At 60.3% G+C, this 18,095-nt stretch overlaps 1 protein-coding gene across 3 annotated transcripts in view; it reads right to left on the bottom strand.

Annotated features, from left to right (window-relative positions):
* The window catches only part of CARD11 (caspase recruitment domain family member 11), a 75,366-nt gene that overhangs the window by 30,121 nt on the left and 27,150 nt on the right, over positions 1–18,095 (bottom strand). For 2 of the 3 annotated variants that reach the window (XM_059699385.1, XM_059699384.1), the window contains exon 2: positions 1,471–1,683. In XM_059699385.1, the coding sequence (XP_059555368.1) occupies positions 1,471–1,683 (213 nt within the window). Of the gene's footprint in view, positions 1–1,470; positions 1,684–5,758; positions 5,889–18,095 lie in introns of all 3 variants that reach the window. The other variant, XM_059699386.1, reaches the window with a different exon arrangement.

Genomic DNA, 18,095 nt, shown 5'->3' with positions numbered 1-18,095 from the left:
CTGCCGGCATGTGGACTGCCGGGGTGTGGGCTGCTGGCACAGTGGGGGCAGGGCTGGAAGTGACAGCCGCGCTCGGCAGGAGAGCACTGCGATGGGTGATGAGTGTCGTGTTCACAAAGGACAGTCACAGCGCACGAGCCACTTAGCACCCATCACGCTGTGGGGAAGTGACTCCAAACCTTTTAAACTGTGAGCCACAGGGAGAGACATGTACCCTGTGACCCCGTGTGCCGCACAAGGGCAAATACACACACGTGTGTACACACGGGCACGTGTATAAAACCCCAACTAGTTTCACAAACCAGACTTAGCACCAGGCACCCCTAAGGCAGTCCGACAGACCCCTTCTCAGGAGACTCTAGGGCAGCGGTTCTCAACCTGTGGGCCGCGACCCCTTTGGGGGTCGAACGACCCTTTCACAGGGGTCGCCTAAGACCATTGGAAAACACATATATAATTACATAATTGTTTTTGTGATTCATCACTGTGCTTTAATTATGTTCAATTTGTAACAATGAAAATACATCCTGCATATCAGATATTTACATGACGATTCATAACAGTAGCAACATTACAGTTATGAAGTAGCAACAAAAATAATTTTATGGTTGGGGGTCCCCACAATATGAGGAACTGTATTAAAGGGTCGTGGCATTAGGAAGGTTGAGAACCACTGTTTATATATGTGTTTTCCGATGGTCTTAGGCGACCCCTGTGAAAGGGTCGTTCGACCCCCAAAGGGGTCGCGGTCCACAGGTTGGCGACCCACAGGTTGAGAACCGCTGCTCTAGGGTGTCCCCAAAACATATGCACACCCCTTGAATAATTATATAGGTAGTGCTGATTAGAGCACATTTCCTTTTCAAAACTGGGCTGTCAGCTGTTCAAGTGTGCACACATTTTTTGAAGACACCCTGCATTCTTAAACAGCTACAACGCATTGGGTTCCACAGGTATCAATTATAATAGAGTACAGTTCTCAAACAGCAAAGTCACGACTCAGTAAGAAACGTGCTTCTTTCTGCCTGAAGCGACACACTCTCCCGGCAGATCTAAGGGCCACTCTAACTCCGAGGGAGCGGTGAGTGTAAATGGCGTGTGGAGAGACTGTGACCGCGGTAATGGAAACGAAGACGTCGGTGATTGTGACGGGTGACCACGTCCCAGGTGTCGCTAATCACTTGCTTTGTCGCCTGCCTCCACCCGTCAGGTCAGCGGAGGGGTGCTCCCCTCAGGCCGGGCAGGAAAGTAAACACCGTTTCCCGCTCTCCGAGGCCGGGACCCTCTCAGTTCTACCGCTTGGTGGGGGGCGGGGCTGGGCAGAGGGCCGTGGGCCCAGCTGAATAATTCCCGCCCCGGAGAAACGGCACGCTGGCACACTGGCCGGAGGGGTTTCCTGGGGCCGCCACCAGGGGCGGCCCGCCCGCCCCGTCCCCGTCCCCGTCCCCTTCCCGGGAGCGGCTGGCTCACCTGCGCGGTTGATCTTGGAGGGCAGCATGGGCGCGTTGAGCACCTCGTCCTCATCCTGCTCGTCGATGACCTTGCACTGGCGCAGGTAGGGCGTGAGCTTGGCCGGGTTGATGTAGCGGCTCAGCATGTGCCGGTTGCACTCCACGTTCTCCCACAGCGCGTCCTCCTCGTCCTTGAGCGTCTCCATGTAGTCGTCCATCCCGGGGCCGCCTCCTGGCACACAGAAGGCACGCGGTCACCCGGGAGCTCACGGGACCGTGGCGAAGTCCCTCAGGGTGACCGCTGGACGCTGTTGGGTTCATTAAGGTCGAGCAGGGCCTGGTTGGGTGTCACCCGGGGCACCGAAAGGATGCCGGTTCGATTCCCGGTCAGGGCACATGCCCGGGTTTCGGCTCGAACCCCAGGGGGGCGCGGGGGAGGCAGCCGATGGATGTGACACCCTCACATTGATGTTTCTCTCTGTTCCCTTCCTCTGTCTCCCAAATCAATAAGTGATGCTTTAAAATAAATAAATAGATAAATGAAAAGAGTCAGGCAGAGGAAAGCATTATGGTATTTTAACTATTTAAGAAAGGAAGGGAGAGGCCTGGCCAGATCGCTCAGTTGGTTAGAGCGTCGTCCCGATTCACAATTCAGGTTCGATCCCTGGTCAGGGCGCGTACAAGCATCAGACGACGAATGCATACACAAGTGGAACGACAAATCGGTGTTTCTCTCTCCCTCTCCCTCCTCCCTCTCGATAACCAATCAATGGATAAATGAAAAGAAAGGAGGGGACAGAATACAGACAAGCAGGGTGAGCAAAAGTCGGCTCACAGTTGTTTGTATGGAGAGAGACACACAGGTTCTGGCTGTGACAGTAGCTTTACTAACTCTGTGTCTCACGTACTCACCACTGGAGCGCTGCCTTCGCCACCCGTGTCTACATTCCTGTCTATACTAACCATAGCAATGGGTGGACAAGCCATAGTATTAGGGAAACAACTCTGGGAGGGGGAGACTGCAGCTGGCGGACAGCCCTCCACGTTTTCGTGTCTCACGGAGAATTGTCCTTAACGAAGACGACCTGTGTGGTTATTTTTTGTTTTGCAGTTTCACACCGATGGTGTCATGCTGTGCACTTCCTCGCTTCCTTTTCCACCTTGCTTTCTTTTCTCTACGTTTTTTGAGACTGATTTAGGTTGATATCTACGTCTGATCTGTTCATTTTTTAAAATATATTTTATTGATTTTTTACAGAGAGGAAGGGAGAGGGATAGAGAGTTAGAAACATCGATGAGAGAGAAACATTGACCAGCTGCCTCCTGCACACGCCCCACTGGGGATGTGCCTGCAACCAAGGTATGTTGCCCTTGACCGGAATCGAACCCGGGACCCTTCAGTCCACAGGCCGACGCTCTATCCCAGTGATGGCGAACCTATGACACGCGTGTCAGAGGTGACACGTGAACTCATTTTTCTGGTTGATTTTTCTTTGTTAAATGGCATTTAAATATATAAAATAAATATCAAAAATATAAGTCTTTGTTTTACTATGGTTGCAAATATCAAAAAATTTCTATATGTGACACGGCACCAGAGTTAAGTTAGGGTTTTTCAAAATGCTGGCACGCCGAGCTCAAAAGGTTCGCCATCACTGCTCTATCCACTGAGCCACACCGGTTAGGGCTAATCTGTTCATTTTCAAACAGCTTTAATGAAGTATAATTTATGTAGTGCACAATTCACCTTTCTAAAGTGTACAATTCAAAGTACATTCACAGAGCTGCCCAGCGATCACCCCAATTCATGTTAGGACAGTTTCATCGCCTCCAAAGGAAGCGCCATGGGCATCCCTCCGATGCGCACCCCTCCCGCCCCGGGCAACCACTAACTTCCTTCCGAGACACCTGCCTTTTCTGGACCTTCATGCGCAGCGGGCGCTCAATTGCCAGGGCGACAGTGCCTGCATTTCAAGCGCTTTATTCACGTCTAACGGAGGCACGTGTTCCGTGGTAAGAACATAGCAGCGTTTTTTATCCCTTCCCCCCGGTTTTCGACGGGAACGTTCAGCACTGTCTCCAGCGGGAGAGCATGGAGCAGCCTGACCAGGAGACAGTCCCCGGCCCTGCTCCACGGAGCCACGGCTCCGAGGGATGCAGGCGGCGGCCCCAGGGCGGCCCCAGACACGCTGGTGTTAAAAGAGGAGATTTCAGAACAAACACAGGTCCTTTAAGAAAAAGCACTTTGGTCTTGGTCCCCTTTCCTACAACTCTCGGGATCTGGAGGGGCCAGAGTGTCCTTTGTGTGGCAACGGGATGCCTCCTCGCTCGGGCCCTGGAGAGCTCCAGGGCGGGCTGGTGGCCGGGAGACAAGCAAGTGACCGGAAGCGACTCAGCCCCACACCTGACCTCTGGGGAGGGGAGAGGCCAGAGAGTGAGTTCAGTCCTCCATGGCGCCCGGCTGGCGTGGCTCAGGGGTTGAGCGTCAGCCTATGAGCCAGGAGGTCAGGGTTCGATTCCCGGTCAGGGCACGTGCCCGGGTTGGGGGCTCGATCCCCAGTAGGGGGTGTGCAGGGGGCAGCCAATCAGTGATTCTCTCTCATCACTGATGTTTCTATCTCTCTCCCTCTCCCTTCCTCTCTGAAGTCAATCAACATATATTTAAAAGAGGAAAAGAAAGTCCTCCATGGAGAATGCCTTAACCAGCCATGCCTGTGTAATGACACCCCATAAAACCCCTAAACACTGGGGTTCCCAGAGCTTCTGATCTGTGCCCACGCGCCCACACTGGGAGGGGCACCTCAGCTCCAGGGCCCTGGGCCTGGGCATCTGAAGGGGGGGCAGGCTGCTGAAGATGAAGGTGAAGCCAAGTCTAGGGCGGTGGGTACCCCGATACCCAGTGATGCCTCCTACTCACACCCTCTCAGCGGCCACCGCCCTGCGGTCTCATCTGTGTCAAATAGACCCCTGGCCCCGGGTGCCTGAGCTGCCCAGGGAGGACCCACCCCCGCGCCGGTTGCACCTCCCCCTGGAGCTTCCACGCGGCCGGGGAGCGGGCTGGGGGCTGAGCCGGAGGCCGGCACCTGGACGCCGGGGAGGTCAGAGCTGGGCCACCCACAGCGGGCGGAGCGGGGGAGGGAGGCAGGGGAGCGACGCCGTGTCACCGCTGTGACCGACCCGCGCACCCGCGAGAAGTGGCAGGGCCGTCTCTCTGGGTCTCTAACTCCAGGTCCCGGCCCCGTGAGCCCCGGCCACCCGTGGCCCTGCTCCTCCCGCGTGGTGTCTGGTCCCTGCTGTCGACCGCAGTGATCTCCCAGGGAATGAGCTGTCTGGCCTGGGCCTTTGCTACATGCAACCAAGGGCCTTGGCTCTTTGCTGTTTGGAGCAGCAACTGACTCAGTGATTCCAAGTGAGGGCGCGGTCCCAGTCAGGCCAGCAAAGTGCCAGACAGCAAGCCGCCGTCACCACCGGCGTCCTGACCTCCAGCCCCTTTGCAAACAGCGCTGGCCGCCTGGCTGCTGGAGGGGGCGGGTGCCGCCTCCACAAGCCGCCTCCGTCGCTCCCTCCAGGTGAACCTGCCTTCGCTATTTCCAAGGCGTCAATATCCACGTTGGATGCTCCTCCCTCCCCTGAATATATTTTTTAAAAATATACTTTTGATTTCAGAGAGGAAGGGAGAGGGAGAGAGGACAGAAACATCAGTGATGAGAGAGAATCATGGATAGGCTGCCTCCTGCACGCCCCACACTGGGGATCGAGCCCACAACCCGGGCCTGTGCCCTGACCGGGAATTGAACTGTGACCTCCTGGCTCATAGGTCGACGCTCAGCCACTGAGCCACGCCGGCCAGGCCCTCCCCTGAATCTTAACCAGAGCTGGTGGCAACTCCAACCCAACATCGGCAGGTCTGACCAGGGTCTGGCCGGGGTCTGGCGTGGTCTCAAACCCTGGGCCCCACCGGTCTTTCTATAAATAGTGGAAGAGCAAGTTCAAGGCTCCCGGGCAGGCCCCAGAGGAAGGGCCACTCCGCTCACCTCTTTACAGTCCCACCTCCGCGCCTCATTCATCTGAAACACGTACCGCGGGGCTCCCTGCTGCTGTCACCGTGAAGGTCAAAGTCTTCACCTTGACCCCAGGCCCTGTGTGGCCTGTCCCCGCGGCCTCCAACCCACGGACTCTGAGTGTCCAGGGGACCTGCTGGGTCGGAGCCGGCTCCGCGCCCTCGGGGACCTCCCCGCGCCGCCCCCTCACTCTCGGGTCCCCGCGCTCTGTTCGCGCTCAGGGTGAAGGGGGCAGGTGTGACGTACCTGGCATGTGGCAGGCGCTCAGGACGCAGCTCCCTCCGGTTACCGAGGCCTGAGGGTCACTCCTCCCGGGCCGGGCTCGTCCCTCCCCGGGCCGGGCTGCTCCGGGGCCTGGGGCTGCGGTGGCCGGGCTCTGGAAAAGGGGAGACGCGGACTGGCGCGGAGCCCGAGGGAGAGCAGGGGCCGTGCGGGCCTCAGCGGCCGAGCAGCGCCTCTCTCCCGGGACAGGACCGTGGGCGGCCGCGCCCAGGAGCCGCTGGAGGAAGAGCCGTGGGTCCAGCCCGTGGCCGCCTGGGGAGCCACTGCCCAGGTTCTGAGACCCCGGGACAGAGATGGACAGAGGTCCCTGGGGTTACTCCTGGCGGGGGGGGGGCTCCCCACGGTGCGAGAGGACGTGCAGAGTGGACGCTCCCATCGGCCCTCGCTCAGGAGCCAAGGGCAGGTACATCCCGAGCCCAGAGGCGCTGCCTTCGCTCCGAGGTACGTCTGCAGCCGCGGCGCCTGGGTTGGGCGGGATGGGCGCTTGGTAACTCCCCCCGGAGCTCCTCCCGGGCGCACAGGCCTCCCGGCCGCCCGCGGGTTGAAGGGAAGGACCAGGCTCCTCGGGAGAAGGGGGCCCGGAGGGGAGGGAGGCTCCCCCCTGAGCAGGTGGGAGGGGCTGCCCCCCCCCCCACGACCCCCTGCCGGCTGCGGGCCTGTGCGGGCTCAGGCGGTGCTCGCTCGGGAGTGAGGGGCCGGGGCGCCTGTTTAATCAGGAACCCGCTTGATTTGGGCCGAAGGATTAATCGCAGGTGACACCGGCCCTCCCAGGGCTGACAGAGCTGTTCTCATCGGGTGTCAGCTCGATCGCAGGGAGCTGTCACGGCCTCGCCCCGGGGAGCGCAGGACACGCTTCTCTGGAGGACGCCGTCTCCTTGGCGTCCCCAAGGCCTCCCTGTTCGGCGACCGGGACAGGAGCAGCCGCCCGCTGCGGGCACCGCGGGGAGGGCTGTGGGCACCGTGGGGAGGGCTCTGGGCACCGCGGGGAGGAGTGGGCACCGCGGGGAGGGCCCTGGACACTGTGGGGAGGAGTGGGCACTGCGGGGAGGGCTGCAGGCCAGTCTCCGGGCCGAGTGCCCAGCCGATGTGAGCAGGCTGCCCACAGGTGAAGGGAAATAGCAATTTTCTTCATTTTTGAGAAGAAGGGGACGTTCCTTTTAGAACCAGAAGAAAATGCTCCTGGAAATTGGCTGGTGAGAGAGGTTCCTTTGCAAGAGACGGAGCGCGGTGGGCCCAGGCTGGCACAACCACCAGACGTGTCAGCACAGACTGGGGAAACCGAGGCACAGAGCAGCCGGGAACGAGGCTGCCCTTCCGGCCTCTGCCCTAGAGTTGCCGCACGCCCTGAGGAGCCTGAGGTCGGGAGAGACGTACAGGCTGCGTCTCCCGCGAGACGGACCTGCAGGTATTTAACAGTCACCCCGATGCTGACACGTCGCCCCGATGCTGACACGTCACCCCGATGCTGACACGTCGCCCCGGTGCTGACACGTCGCCCCGATGCTGACAGGCCACCCCGATGCTGACACGTCACCCCGATGCTGGCAGGCCATGGACGGCGCATGGGCTCCCTGAGAGGGGGTGCCCTCGGGGCTGGGGGGCCACCCCGCAAGGAGGCCCACGTGAAGGAGACGGCACGTGTCAGATCCGCACGGAGGCAGCTTTGGGCCACGGTCGCTGGCCGCCTCTCATCACCCTCCACAGAGCTTCGAATTGCTTTTTTTGTTTAAAGTCTGCCTTTTAAATGCCTCTAACCAGAAAGTGTCTGTACAAAAGCGCCCTGAGATATCGCTCCAGCACACAAGCCTAAAACAGAAGTAAAACCAAGTCCGAAGACGGCAGATATTGGCTCAGGGTTAAAAAGAGCTATTGCCTCTCACCAAGGAATCGATGGCTCGGGGAGTTACTGGTGTGGGAGTCAGGCCGGCCGGGGGCTCATCCATCCTGCAGGGCGCCCGTTAGCCGCCGGCAGCGCTGTCTGTGCGGCCTCGCTGCCCCTGAAGGACGGCCATCCCCCGGGAGGGCGAGGAGGCTCCGGGACGAGGGAGCGGCCGTGTCGCCGCGGGGAGCAGGGTGCGCGGAACAAGGCGAGACGTTAGAAAACACAATCTGATCATGAAAACCCATGAGGAAGTTGGAGAAGACGTTGCAGCCATAACATAACGCCGTGAAAAGGAACAGAGAACGGGTTCTTGGCAATTAAATAAGGTAGCAGACACTTGTAATTAAAAGAGGATTTGGAAGATAAAGTTGAAGAAATCTCCCCCCAAAGTTAATAAAAAGTTAAGTGCCGGGAGCCGGTCCATCCTTGCTGTTTCAAGGGACCTGGCATATATGGCATACTGTTCTTAATATGTTTGCTCACCTTCTTGGCACTGTGTGTTTTAACCAAGGTCACCTCTCCGAGAACGGTTGTTTCCCCAGGTAGGGATTTTCCCCTGAAGTCAGGGATGGGATAAAACCCCTCAACTAAGTGCCAGGCGGGTAATTAATCACTTTAACTACGAACAATCATGCTTAAGCTACATAATCTTTACTCCCTGGAATGGAGATAAGAAACACCCTAACCTTTGGAATAGAGGTTGATAGGATTGGAATCAACTGGTATAAATACAGATGCAACAAGACAACAACAGACAGAATTCAGAAGACAGAACCTACATGGAGCCTGGAGACAGAAGAACTTCGCTGGAGAGAACATGGCAATAGATCCTGGACTGAACCTGACTATAGAACATGGCAAGAGAACCTGACTAGAACCTGGTGACTGAACCTGGCTGGAGATCTGAGGCAGAACCTCTCTGGAGATCCAGACCAGAACTTGGCTGGAGATCCTGGCTAGGCTGCTGATCAACTGAACGCTGTCTCCGTGTCATTCCTTCTTCGCCGACTCCGTCCACACTTTTGGGGACCCCTGGACCTGCTGGGGTTGGACCCCGGCAGTTAAGGAAGATGAGAAGGAGGGCTGAGGTCCCCTTAGAAGGTCTAGTACCCAGTAAGCAGAAATCCTAGAAAGAGACGACAGAGGTTGTATGCCCTTTCTCGCGCATCTCTCATATCCTATAAATGAAGGGGTGAAATGATCAAAGAAAGAATATTAGGGACCTCCACATGTAGGACTCTGAGTCTTCCGGTGGGAAGAGATTGTGAGCACGCGGCACAGCCAGGGGAACCGCCTTCTCAGAACCTCACTGAGATTTCAGGCCACCAGCGAGCCGAGACCCCGAGAGCGTCCGGGGGAGAAACAGCAGGGCACCCCGAAAGCTCTGGAAGTAAGTTTGGCCTCGGGCTTCCAATAGCAACTCCGGAAGCTGGGAGACAGTCAGGCAATACCTTCACATTTTCGATGGAAAATACCGTTACATCTGGAATTGTAAACCCACCCAAACTATGATGAACAAAAATAGAACAGTATTTTCAGAAAGGCAGTGACTCTAGACGTGTATTTCCTCGTTCCCTGTCTCGGGAAGCTACTCGAGGATGTGCTCCAGCAGAACGAGGGGCTCAAACAGTGAAGGGGAAGGCATGGAGCCCAGGAAACAGAATCTGATGGGCGGAAGCACCAAGGAAAGTTCCGGGATGAGAGGGATGCCGCAAAAAGCAGCGGCCAGGATTGCGGCAGGGCCATCAAGGGCCCACAAGAGACGCTGCCAGGGTGAACGTACTGAATGGTCATCTCGTATCCTATATAATAAAAGGCTAATATGCAAATCAATTGAACAGCAGAATGACCGCTTGCTAAGATGCTCACTGTCCACCAGGGCGCAGACGCTCAAGGCAGGAGCTGCCCCCTGGTGGTGAGTGTGCCCCCTGGTGGTGAGTGTGCCCCCTGGTGGTCAGTGTGCCCCCTGGTGGTCAGTGTGCTCCCACAGGGGGAGAACTGCTTAGCCAGAAGCCAGGCTCACAGCTAGCGAGCACAGCGGCTCCCAGTCCCTGTGGGGAGCAGGCCTAAGCTGTGAGTCGGACATCCCCCGAGGGCTCCCGGACTGTGAGAGGGTGCAGGCTGGGCTGAGGGATGCTCCCCTTTAGTGCACGAATTTTGTGCACCGGGCCTCTAGTATTTGATAATTTAGGACATAATATTGTGAAGCAAAGGACTGGTCTGAGAGTCAGATGGGAAAAATTAAGCACAGGCACATTAAAACCAAAAGCCTCGGCAAATGAAAAGAAAAAGAGAGGCAATAGTAACTCCAGGAAAAAATAAAAAGCTAAGAATGGAAACATAGCCCTAACCGGTTTGGCTCAGTGGACAGAGCGTCGGCCTGTGGACTGAGGGGTCCCAGGTTCGATTCCGGTCAAGGGCATGTACCTTGGTTGCGGGCACATCCCCAGTAGGGAGTGTGCAGGAGACAGCTGATCGATGTTTCTCTCTCATCGATGTTTCCAACTCTCTATCCCTCTCCCGTTCACTCTGTAAAAAATCAATAAAATATATATATTTTTAAAAAGAATGGAAACATAATTACAGGCCTCAACCGGCCTCAACATAAACAACACCTAGTCACGGAATCGTAGCACACAAAACGTAGCACGGGGAGAGCGGGGGAGGGGGGCGCACAGGGGGGTCCAGAGGACCGCGGGTCCTCACCTACCTCGCGCTGCGCCAACAGAAAGGACAGAGCAGACACAGCGACGCGTGGGATGCACACACATTGCCCAGGAACACGGAGGTGGGTGCCGGAGGACAGCAAGGATGAAGGCGAGTCAGAAGTGGTCGCCGTTGGGGGTCAGGACGGGGCCTGCTGCTGGCCCGGCTGGGAACTGGCGGTTTTCACGACAAGCCTACTTAGCCTTTTATTCTCCCCACCACTGGCTTTTGGAGAGAGTGGGCGAGAAGAGAGAAACATCGATGTGAAAGAGACACATCGATTGGTTGCCTCCCACACCCACCCGGACCAGGGCTGGGGATGGAACCTACGACCCAAGCACACGCCTTTGACTGGGAATCGGACCGGCGACCCTCCGGTGTGCAGGTCGATGCTCTAACCACTGAGCACCCAGAGCGCGCCTGCTTAACTTGTAAACTCTGCATGGCATGCATTATCGTGGCAAAAATATTAATAAAAAATGACAACACCCATCGTCGGAAATACGGACGCTGCATTACGGTCTGAAGGGTCAGACAGCCACCCCCTTCCCTGCACCCTCACCGCACCCCACCCTCTGCCGGGCCTGGCACACCGCTCACCCCTTCAGGAGCCAGAGGTGCGTGCAGGGCACTTCACAGACGCCCCTCCCTCCCCTGCGCAGGAGCGGGTCGGGTTATGGCTCCCACGTTAGGATGAGGGGGTAGGCTAGGGAGTAAGCCCTGGGTGAGACCCCACAGCCACTCAGGGGCAGAGCCTCTAGCCCCCTCCCCGACTCCCCGTCACCGGGTCCTGAGGGAGCCAGCCGCCCTCACAGGGGGCGTGCAGGAAGCGGAGCATCTCAGCCCGCCCGCCGGAGCCCTGCTTCCTGGGCTCCGTGTCTCCCTCGTTCCCGTTCGCTCCCCTCGTGTTGCTGGAGCGCACCCTCCAGCCGCCGCCCAGGAAGAGGTGGGGGTAGCTGCTGCTGCGGGCAGACACCCCGCGGATCCTCTCATTTGACACAACGGCGCTCCGAGGCGGCCACGACCCCCGCCCCTCCTTACAGAGGAGACAGGTCGGAGAGGCTCGCCCCAGCCCCGCCAGGACCCAGCGGGGGCCTTCGTCACAGTAGGTGACTCACATCTAACCCTTCTCCAGGAGCCGCCCTGCGGGACAGACACACCTCTGCTGGCTGCACTGGTCCCTAGGGCGGGCGAACGCTGCGGGCCAGGCGGGCCGGCAGTCAGGGAGAAAAACGCATCTCTGGTTAATTGATTTGCCTGGGAGATTGGAGTGGGCGGCTTGAGAGGGAGGGTTTAATTATCCCAATGAAACCTCCACTTAATTGAAAGGAGTTCTGGCAGGAAAAAAAAAGGGGGGGGGGATATTATTTAAAAGAATGATCTAGGGCAGTGGTTCTCAACCTTGGCTGCACATCAGAACCACCTGGGAATCTTTTTAAAATCCTGATTTCTGGGGCTCATCCTCCGGAAATTCTGTTTCTTTGTGATGGGGTGGGGCCACAGCATTAGTAACAAAGAAACAATTTCCGGAGGATGAGGCCCAGAAATCAGGATTTTAAAAAGATTCCCAGCTGATGCTAATGTGCAGCCAAGGGTGAGAACCACTGCCCTAGTGCCTGTGAGGGCTGAGGACACACAGGGACACACCAGCACTCGGCCGGGCGGCCGGCATTCACAGCCCAGGAAGGAAAGCTCACGGAAAAGACCCCAGTCACGCCTTCCTCGTGTCCCCTCCCCACGTCCCCTCGTGGCTACAAGGACACTCAGAGAAGCAGCTAGAACCCCCCTGCAGGCTTCCTCCTGGCATCCCCGCGCACGTCCTCACCTCTGTCTATCTCGGCTCCTCCAACCGAAACATTGTGATGATAACGTTTCCCATCAATTACCATGTGTGCAGCAATCAGTGGCGCTTCACCCGTACATGTTTTGAAAGCAGCAATTATCGTTTTAGATTCACAGCCGAGTGGCAGGCTCCGCCAGCCGCCGGCCCAAACCCATGCTCTCTTACTCTGGTGAGGGAGCCCAGTTTTGTGGTGTCGCCAGGCCCATCTGAAAAACCGGTCTCTCGCCTCCCTTGCAGCTAGGGTGGCCGTGCGACACAGCCCTGGCCTCTGCGACGTAAGTGCAAGTTTCAGGGGAGACCTCGGGGAGGGCCCCTTGGCCTGGGGGCAGAGTCTGGCGAGAAGAGCCTCTTCTTTGTCCCCGTCTGTCTTCCTCCCTGGGGGGCGGATCCAACGCCCGGAAGCACAGCAGCTGCCCTGTGAGCGTGAAGACAACGGCTGCCCTCGAAGCGCAGCTGCCTGGGTGCCGCCAGGACGCCGGGTCCAAGCTCAGCGTTGAGCCACTGGTCCACAGGAGAATGAAATCCCTCGTGTGTATGGAATTCGGATTTTGTGTCTGTTATTTGCAGTTAGGAAAACCATCCTCACAGACACGTGTGACAAGTAAGATCTACGGCCTCTGAGAGCGCCATCGTGGTCCCAGCTACAGACGCCCGAGGCCCGGCTGTCCATCGCTCTCGTTCCTTTTTCCAGATACAAGACCGAGCAAGCAGGCGGTCAATGAAGACAGAGCACCGCTCTGGACGGAGCGCCGCGGCGATGGCCGCGGACGGTGTGGCTCCGAGGGGTGGCCGTGCCGCAAGGCGGTAGGCACAGCCGGGACACGGTAAGGAGACGCCACCACCTTCCGTCTGTCTGCCCGGCCGCTCCTGGAGGGCGGTGCCTGGCGGACCATTCGTCTCGCCGCCTGCCTCGGTGCGGCCTCCAGCCCTGAGCCGACGCTCGGTTTCCAGGCCCAGCCTCTCCCACACCCGCTGGCCTCGCCTCTTCTCTCTCAGCCCTCGGTCTTCCCGAGGCTCCCAAACGCCTGGTTACAGCCATGCTTCGCGCCAACATCCAGGCATGCCCACTCCATAGCCGGGCGCTGCCCACCACCGCCATCCCCCCGGGCACCAGGCGAGCTCCTCAAGGTGCTCCAGCCACTCGTCTCGGTGACCGGCCAGGGCCACAGCTGCTGTGGGTACAAGTGCCAGGGAGAGAGGAGGCCCCAGGAGGAGCCAGGATGCAGGGGCAGGGGGTTGGCGCCCCCAGACCTGGCGCCCACTCTCCTTCCCAGTGGCCTCCACCCTGCGCCAAGGCCAAGCCCTTCTGAAGGATGTGCCTCCCCCCCTGCTCCCCCCACCCCCGCTCTCCCCCCCCTGTTTCTCCCCTTGCTCCCCCTCCCCCTGCGGCTCTCACTTTTTGCCGCAGGGAAGCTCCTGAGAAAAGCGCAGTCCGCAGAGCCAGGCTCACACTGCTCTGGGAGGTGCGTCCCTTCATCAGGGGGCTCTGTGAGCGCTGGCTGCGTCTGGATCCCAGAGCCGCGCCCACAGCAGATGGGCAGAACAGTCCCCAAGGTCTCCGGGGGCCATGGCTGCGCGGCTCTGCCAACCCTCCCCCCCCACCCCCCTGCCCCAGGGTGAGGCCACCTCTCTCCCTCTTGGGAAGCTCCCCTGCGTGGCCACGGGAAGCCCTCTGGCCTCGACCACAAGGAAATGCCGCTCTTCTCTCTCCCGCGGTCGCCTTGGCAGCCTGGTCAACAGATGCCCGTTCGCCACGGGAGCCGCGACGTCACCGGGAGCACCAGCGCGCTCCCGTTCAGGAGCCTCTGTGCTTTCAGAGGAAGCCCTCTGCGTCGTCCGAGGGCCCTGGGACGTCCCTCACCCGCGTCTTCTTCCTCGTCTTGGCCACGGGTTGGTTCAGCATTTGGGTTGGAAGAAACTCGGAGAGCCCACGGTCCCGCGGTGACTTCGTCACGCCAGTCTCCAGGCGGGGTGCGGTCACGCCAGTGTCCAGGCGGGGTGCGGTCACGCCAGTGTCCAGGCGGGGTGCGGTCACGCCAGTGTCCAGGCGGGGTGCGGTCACGCCAGTGTCCAGGCGGGGTGCGGTCACGCCAGTCTCCAGGCGGGGTGCGGTCACGCCAGTCTCCAGGCGGGGTGCGGTCACGCCAGTGTCCAGGCGGGGTGCGGTCACGCCAGTGTCCAGGCGGGGTGCGGTCACGCCAGTGTCCAGGCGGGGTGCGGTCACGCCAGTCTCCAGGCGGGGTGCGGTCACGCCAGTGTCCAGGCGGGGTGCGGTCACGCCAGTCTCCAGGCGGGGTGCGGTCACGCCAGTCTCCAGGCAGGGTGCGGTCACGCCAGTCTCCAGGCGGGATGCGGTCACGCCAGTGTCCAGGCGGGGTGCGGTCACGCCAGTGTCCAGGCGGGGTGCGGTCACGCCAGTCTCCAGGCGGGGTGCGGTCACGCCAGTGTCCAGGCAGGGTGCGGTCACGCCAGTCTCCAGGCGGGGTGCGGTCATGCCAGTGTCCAGGCGGGGTGCGGTCACGCCAGTCTCCAGGCGGGGTGCGGTCACGCCAGTGTCCAGGCGGGGTGCGGTCACGCCAGTCTCCAGGCAGGGTGCGGTCACGCCAGTCTCCAGGCGGGATGCGGTCACGCCAGTGTCCAGGCGGGGTGCGGTCACGCCAGTGTCCAGGCGGGGTGCGGTCACGCTACGCAGCACGTGCGGGACTCAATGAAAATGCTGACTGGGATGCTCTGGTGACCTCCGGTTTTATAATAAAATCATCCCATGGCCACCTCACTGTCTTCGGTCATCAGTCCCCCAGGAAGTGCGCAGCTGGACTCTCAGGCGTCGGGTCACTGGGCAGGTCTCGGGCAGCAGAGGGCGGAGGAGCTGCTCTGAGGGCCGGGTGACCACGACCTCGATAAGATGGGCCGTCTCTGAAGAGCCCTCCGCTGTCCATGTAGAGAGTTGGGGGGCTGGGGTCCGTGTGCAGGGCACCCCCACACGAGGAACAGGGAGCGCCTGCCCTCAAGGGGTTAAAATATGTTCTGCTTGTTGGTGTGAAGTGACATCGTCCCCCCAAAGGAGGGGGCTGTAGCAGAAGCGTCCCAGGACTGTACTCAAATCAAAAAGAGAGTGAACCCCCAAAACCTTTGCATGAAGGCACAAGCCGAGGCTCCTCTCTGCCCCCGTGGGGAGAACGTGCCCCGAAGTGAGAGACCCTGGTGGGAGCTGCAGCTCTGCGCCCGCTGCTGTGGCCTCGGCGCTGCTGGGCCTCTCGGAGCCGCGTACTGTCCGCGCAGCTGGACGGGCAGCACTGACGTCCTAGCGTTGTCGCCGCGCCCACGGCAGGCCCTCAGTCCACGCCGCTCGGTCCAGCCCGGCCACAGCCAGCGGCAACCGCGATGGGGGTCTCTGCCTAGGCCCTGCTAATCACCTCCACACCGAACGCAGTTCACAGGGAAACGTCAAGGACTGGCCGCCACCCTGCTGTCTGGGCTGCCGGTTAGAAACTCACCCCCTGGGGGGTGGCGTCTCTGTCTGTCTGACTCTCTGTCTGTCTGTCTGTCTGCCCTGTTGCTTACGACCCTCGGGGCAGGGAAGCCCTGTGGCCGGCAAGACTCCTGGACAAACAGGCGCTGAGTATGTGTAAAGGGATTGCTTTCCGAGGGGTGCGCGCTGGCTCCCTCCTGCCTCCTCCGTGCCTGCTGTGCTGTCCTCCCTTCGGCGGGTGAACCCCGTCATCTCCGTCATCTCATCTCGGTGCGGTGAGGTTCCCCCGACAGCCTGCGGGCCGGACCGCGTGCCCTTCACGCACCTGGGCTCGTTTGCTGCGCCTGCATTTCGGGTCTGAGCGCCCATCCATCGCGCTCTCAAGCAGCCGTGGATTAGAGGCGGGACCGCGTGGGCCTGTGGTTTCCGGTCTGTGGGACAGAAGCCTGGTCTCTGGGCAGGGCAGCCTCTCCTGGCTCTGTCGCCAGCTGCGCTCCCAGACGCTGCGTCCGAGCTGGGCTTTTTCCGGGGGCGCTGCCAGAACCCGGAGGCCTTGGCGTTGATGAAGCCGTCCAGACGCCATGGTCCCAGTCACTCCGTGGAACCCGGATGCTCTGAGAACCGATCGCCAGAACCAGCCAGGGGCCCCTGTGCGAGCCTTGTGCGCGCTCTCTTGTGTGAGGACATGGGAAGGGGACGGGAGCCTCGCCGCCAGCTCCCCCTCAGAGACACCTTCGTGCTGGGGTGTCTGAGGGGCGGGGCACTCATTCGATGTCAGCGGGGACAGAGGGACGCAGGATAAGCCCAGGATCGACGTGAGGGGGAGGCAGGACGGGCGCAGGAAGCGGCTGGAGCTCAGGGGGGACCCACCGCCACGAATCCTGCGTCACAGGGGGCGGGGGGGGGGGGGGACGGGCAGCTTCTGGCGTCTCTGCCACATCCTGGCGCCGCCCAGGCCTCGCGCTCTCCCAGCCTCTCTGCCAGCTTCCCTCCCTGGCCCGGCACCCGGAGCCCACCCAGCAGCGACCCGAAAACAGACACCTGTCCCCCCGGAGGAGCCCTATGCAGCTGAGAAAAGGAGCGGAGCACTGACACGCTGTGTCCACGCAGCGGAGCCGGGAAGACGTCCTGCTGAGCGGGAGGCAGACGCCCACGGCCACGCAGCAAGGGCTTCCATCCCGGAAACGCCGGGACAGGCAAGCCCACAGGGTCCGGGGCCCGGGGCTCGGGGCGGGGACGGGGGAGAGGCTCCTGTGTTCTGGGGACGGGAATGCTGGAGCAGGACAGAGCGGCTGCTGGCACAGCAGCACGAATGTACTAGAAACCACTGGCCTGGCCGGCGTGGCTCCGTGCTTGAGCGTTGACCTGTGAACCAGGAGGTCAGGGTTTGATTCCGGTCAAGAGCACAGGCCCGGGTTGCGGGCTCCATCCCCAGTGGGGGGCGTGCAGGAGGCAGCCGATCCATGGTTCTCTCTCATCACTGATGTTTCTATCCCTCTCTCCCTCTCCCTTCCTCTCTGAAATCAATAAAAATATATTTTAAAAAACCCCAATTGTTCACTCTAAATTGGTGCATTTTATGTCCCGGGAACGTCACCTCGATCAATACAATGAAGTCGGTGAAAGCAGCTACGAGTTCCCAGCACACGCGTGTCGGGTCCCCAACCAGCACTTGCCCACCGCCACACTCCCCGCCTCGCAGCATCGGTGGTTTTACCCGACGCCGTGGTCTCTGATGTCATCACGCTTCCTGCACAGCCGTGATGGGAACTTTACCGCGTCCCAGAAAGTTACCGGTGAAAGGAATTCGGGAATCTTCACGCTCAGAGACAATCCAGCCGGGGCGAGGTGGACGGACCAGAGGGCAGGCGCCCGCCTGTCACGGTGGCACCAGGGGCTCTCAAACCCGAGTCCTGGGGCCGTGGGACTCGGAGAGCCGGCTGCACAGGGGGGAGGGGGGAGGCCGCAGAGGCAGGTGGGCAAGGGGTGGGAGAGGACGGAGAAAAGGGAACAGGGACCGGGTTTTATTTAGCACCCGCAGGTGCACGGCCCGAAAAGGGAAGAGCAGTGAAGCGAGTCGCAGCGAAGGAGGGGGCGGGCGGGCGGGCGCCGGGTGCAGGGCGGGACGGAGAGGGCGGGCCGCCAGGGGGCTGTGCCTCTGGGCATCCCTGTCCGCCCTCCGCCTCCTGGCCTCTCGGAGACCCCAGCCACCCGCCCAGGAACTAGCGGGGCCGGCTCCCCGTCAGCCGAGGCGTCACAACACGGGACTCGCATTTCCCACGCCCGGGGGGAGTGTCACCGGACCCCTCAGAGCACACCCGTTCCCCACGGTGAGCCGGAGCTCGCCTCTCCCGCCACCGGCCACCGGCCAGTGCGAAAGGGCCTCCGGCGAGGCGTG

The sequence above is a fragment of the Myotis daubentonii genome, chromosome 5, assembly GCF_963259705.1.
Source record: "Myotis daubentonii chromosome 5, mMyoDau2.1, whole genome shotgun sequence".
In the NCBI taxonomy this organism is placed as follows: Eukaryota; Metazoa; Chordata; class Mammalia; order Chiroptera; family Vespertilionidae; genus Myotis; species Myotis daubentonii.
The sequence above is the reverse complement of the archived record's forward strand: the minus strand, read 5'-3'. Positions and strand labels throughout refer to the sequence as shown.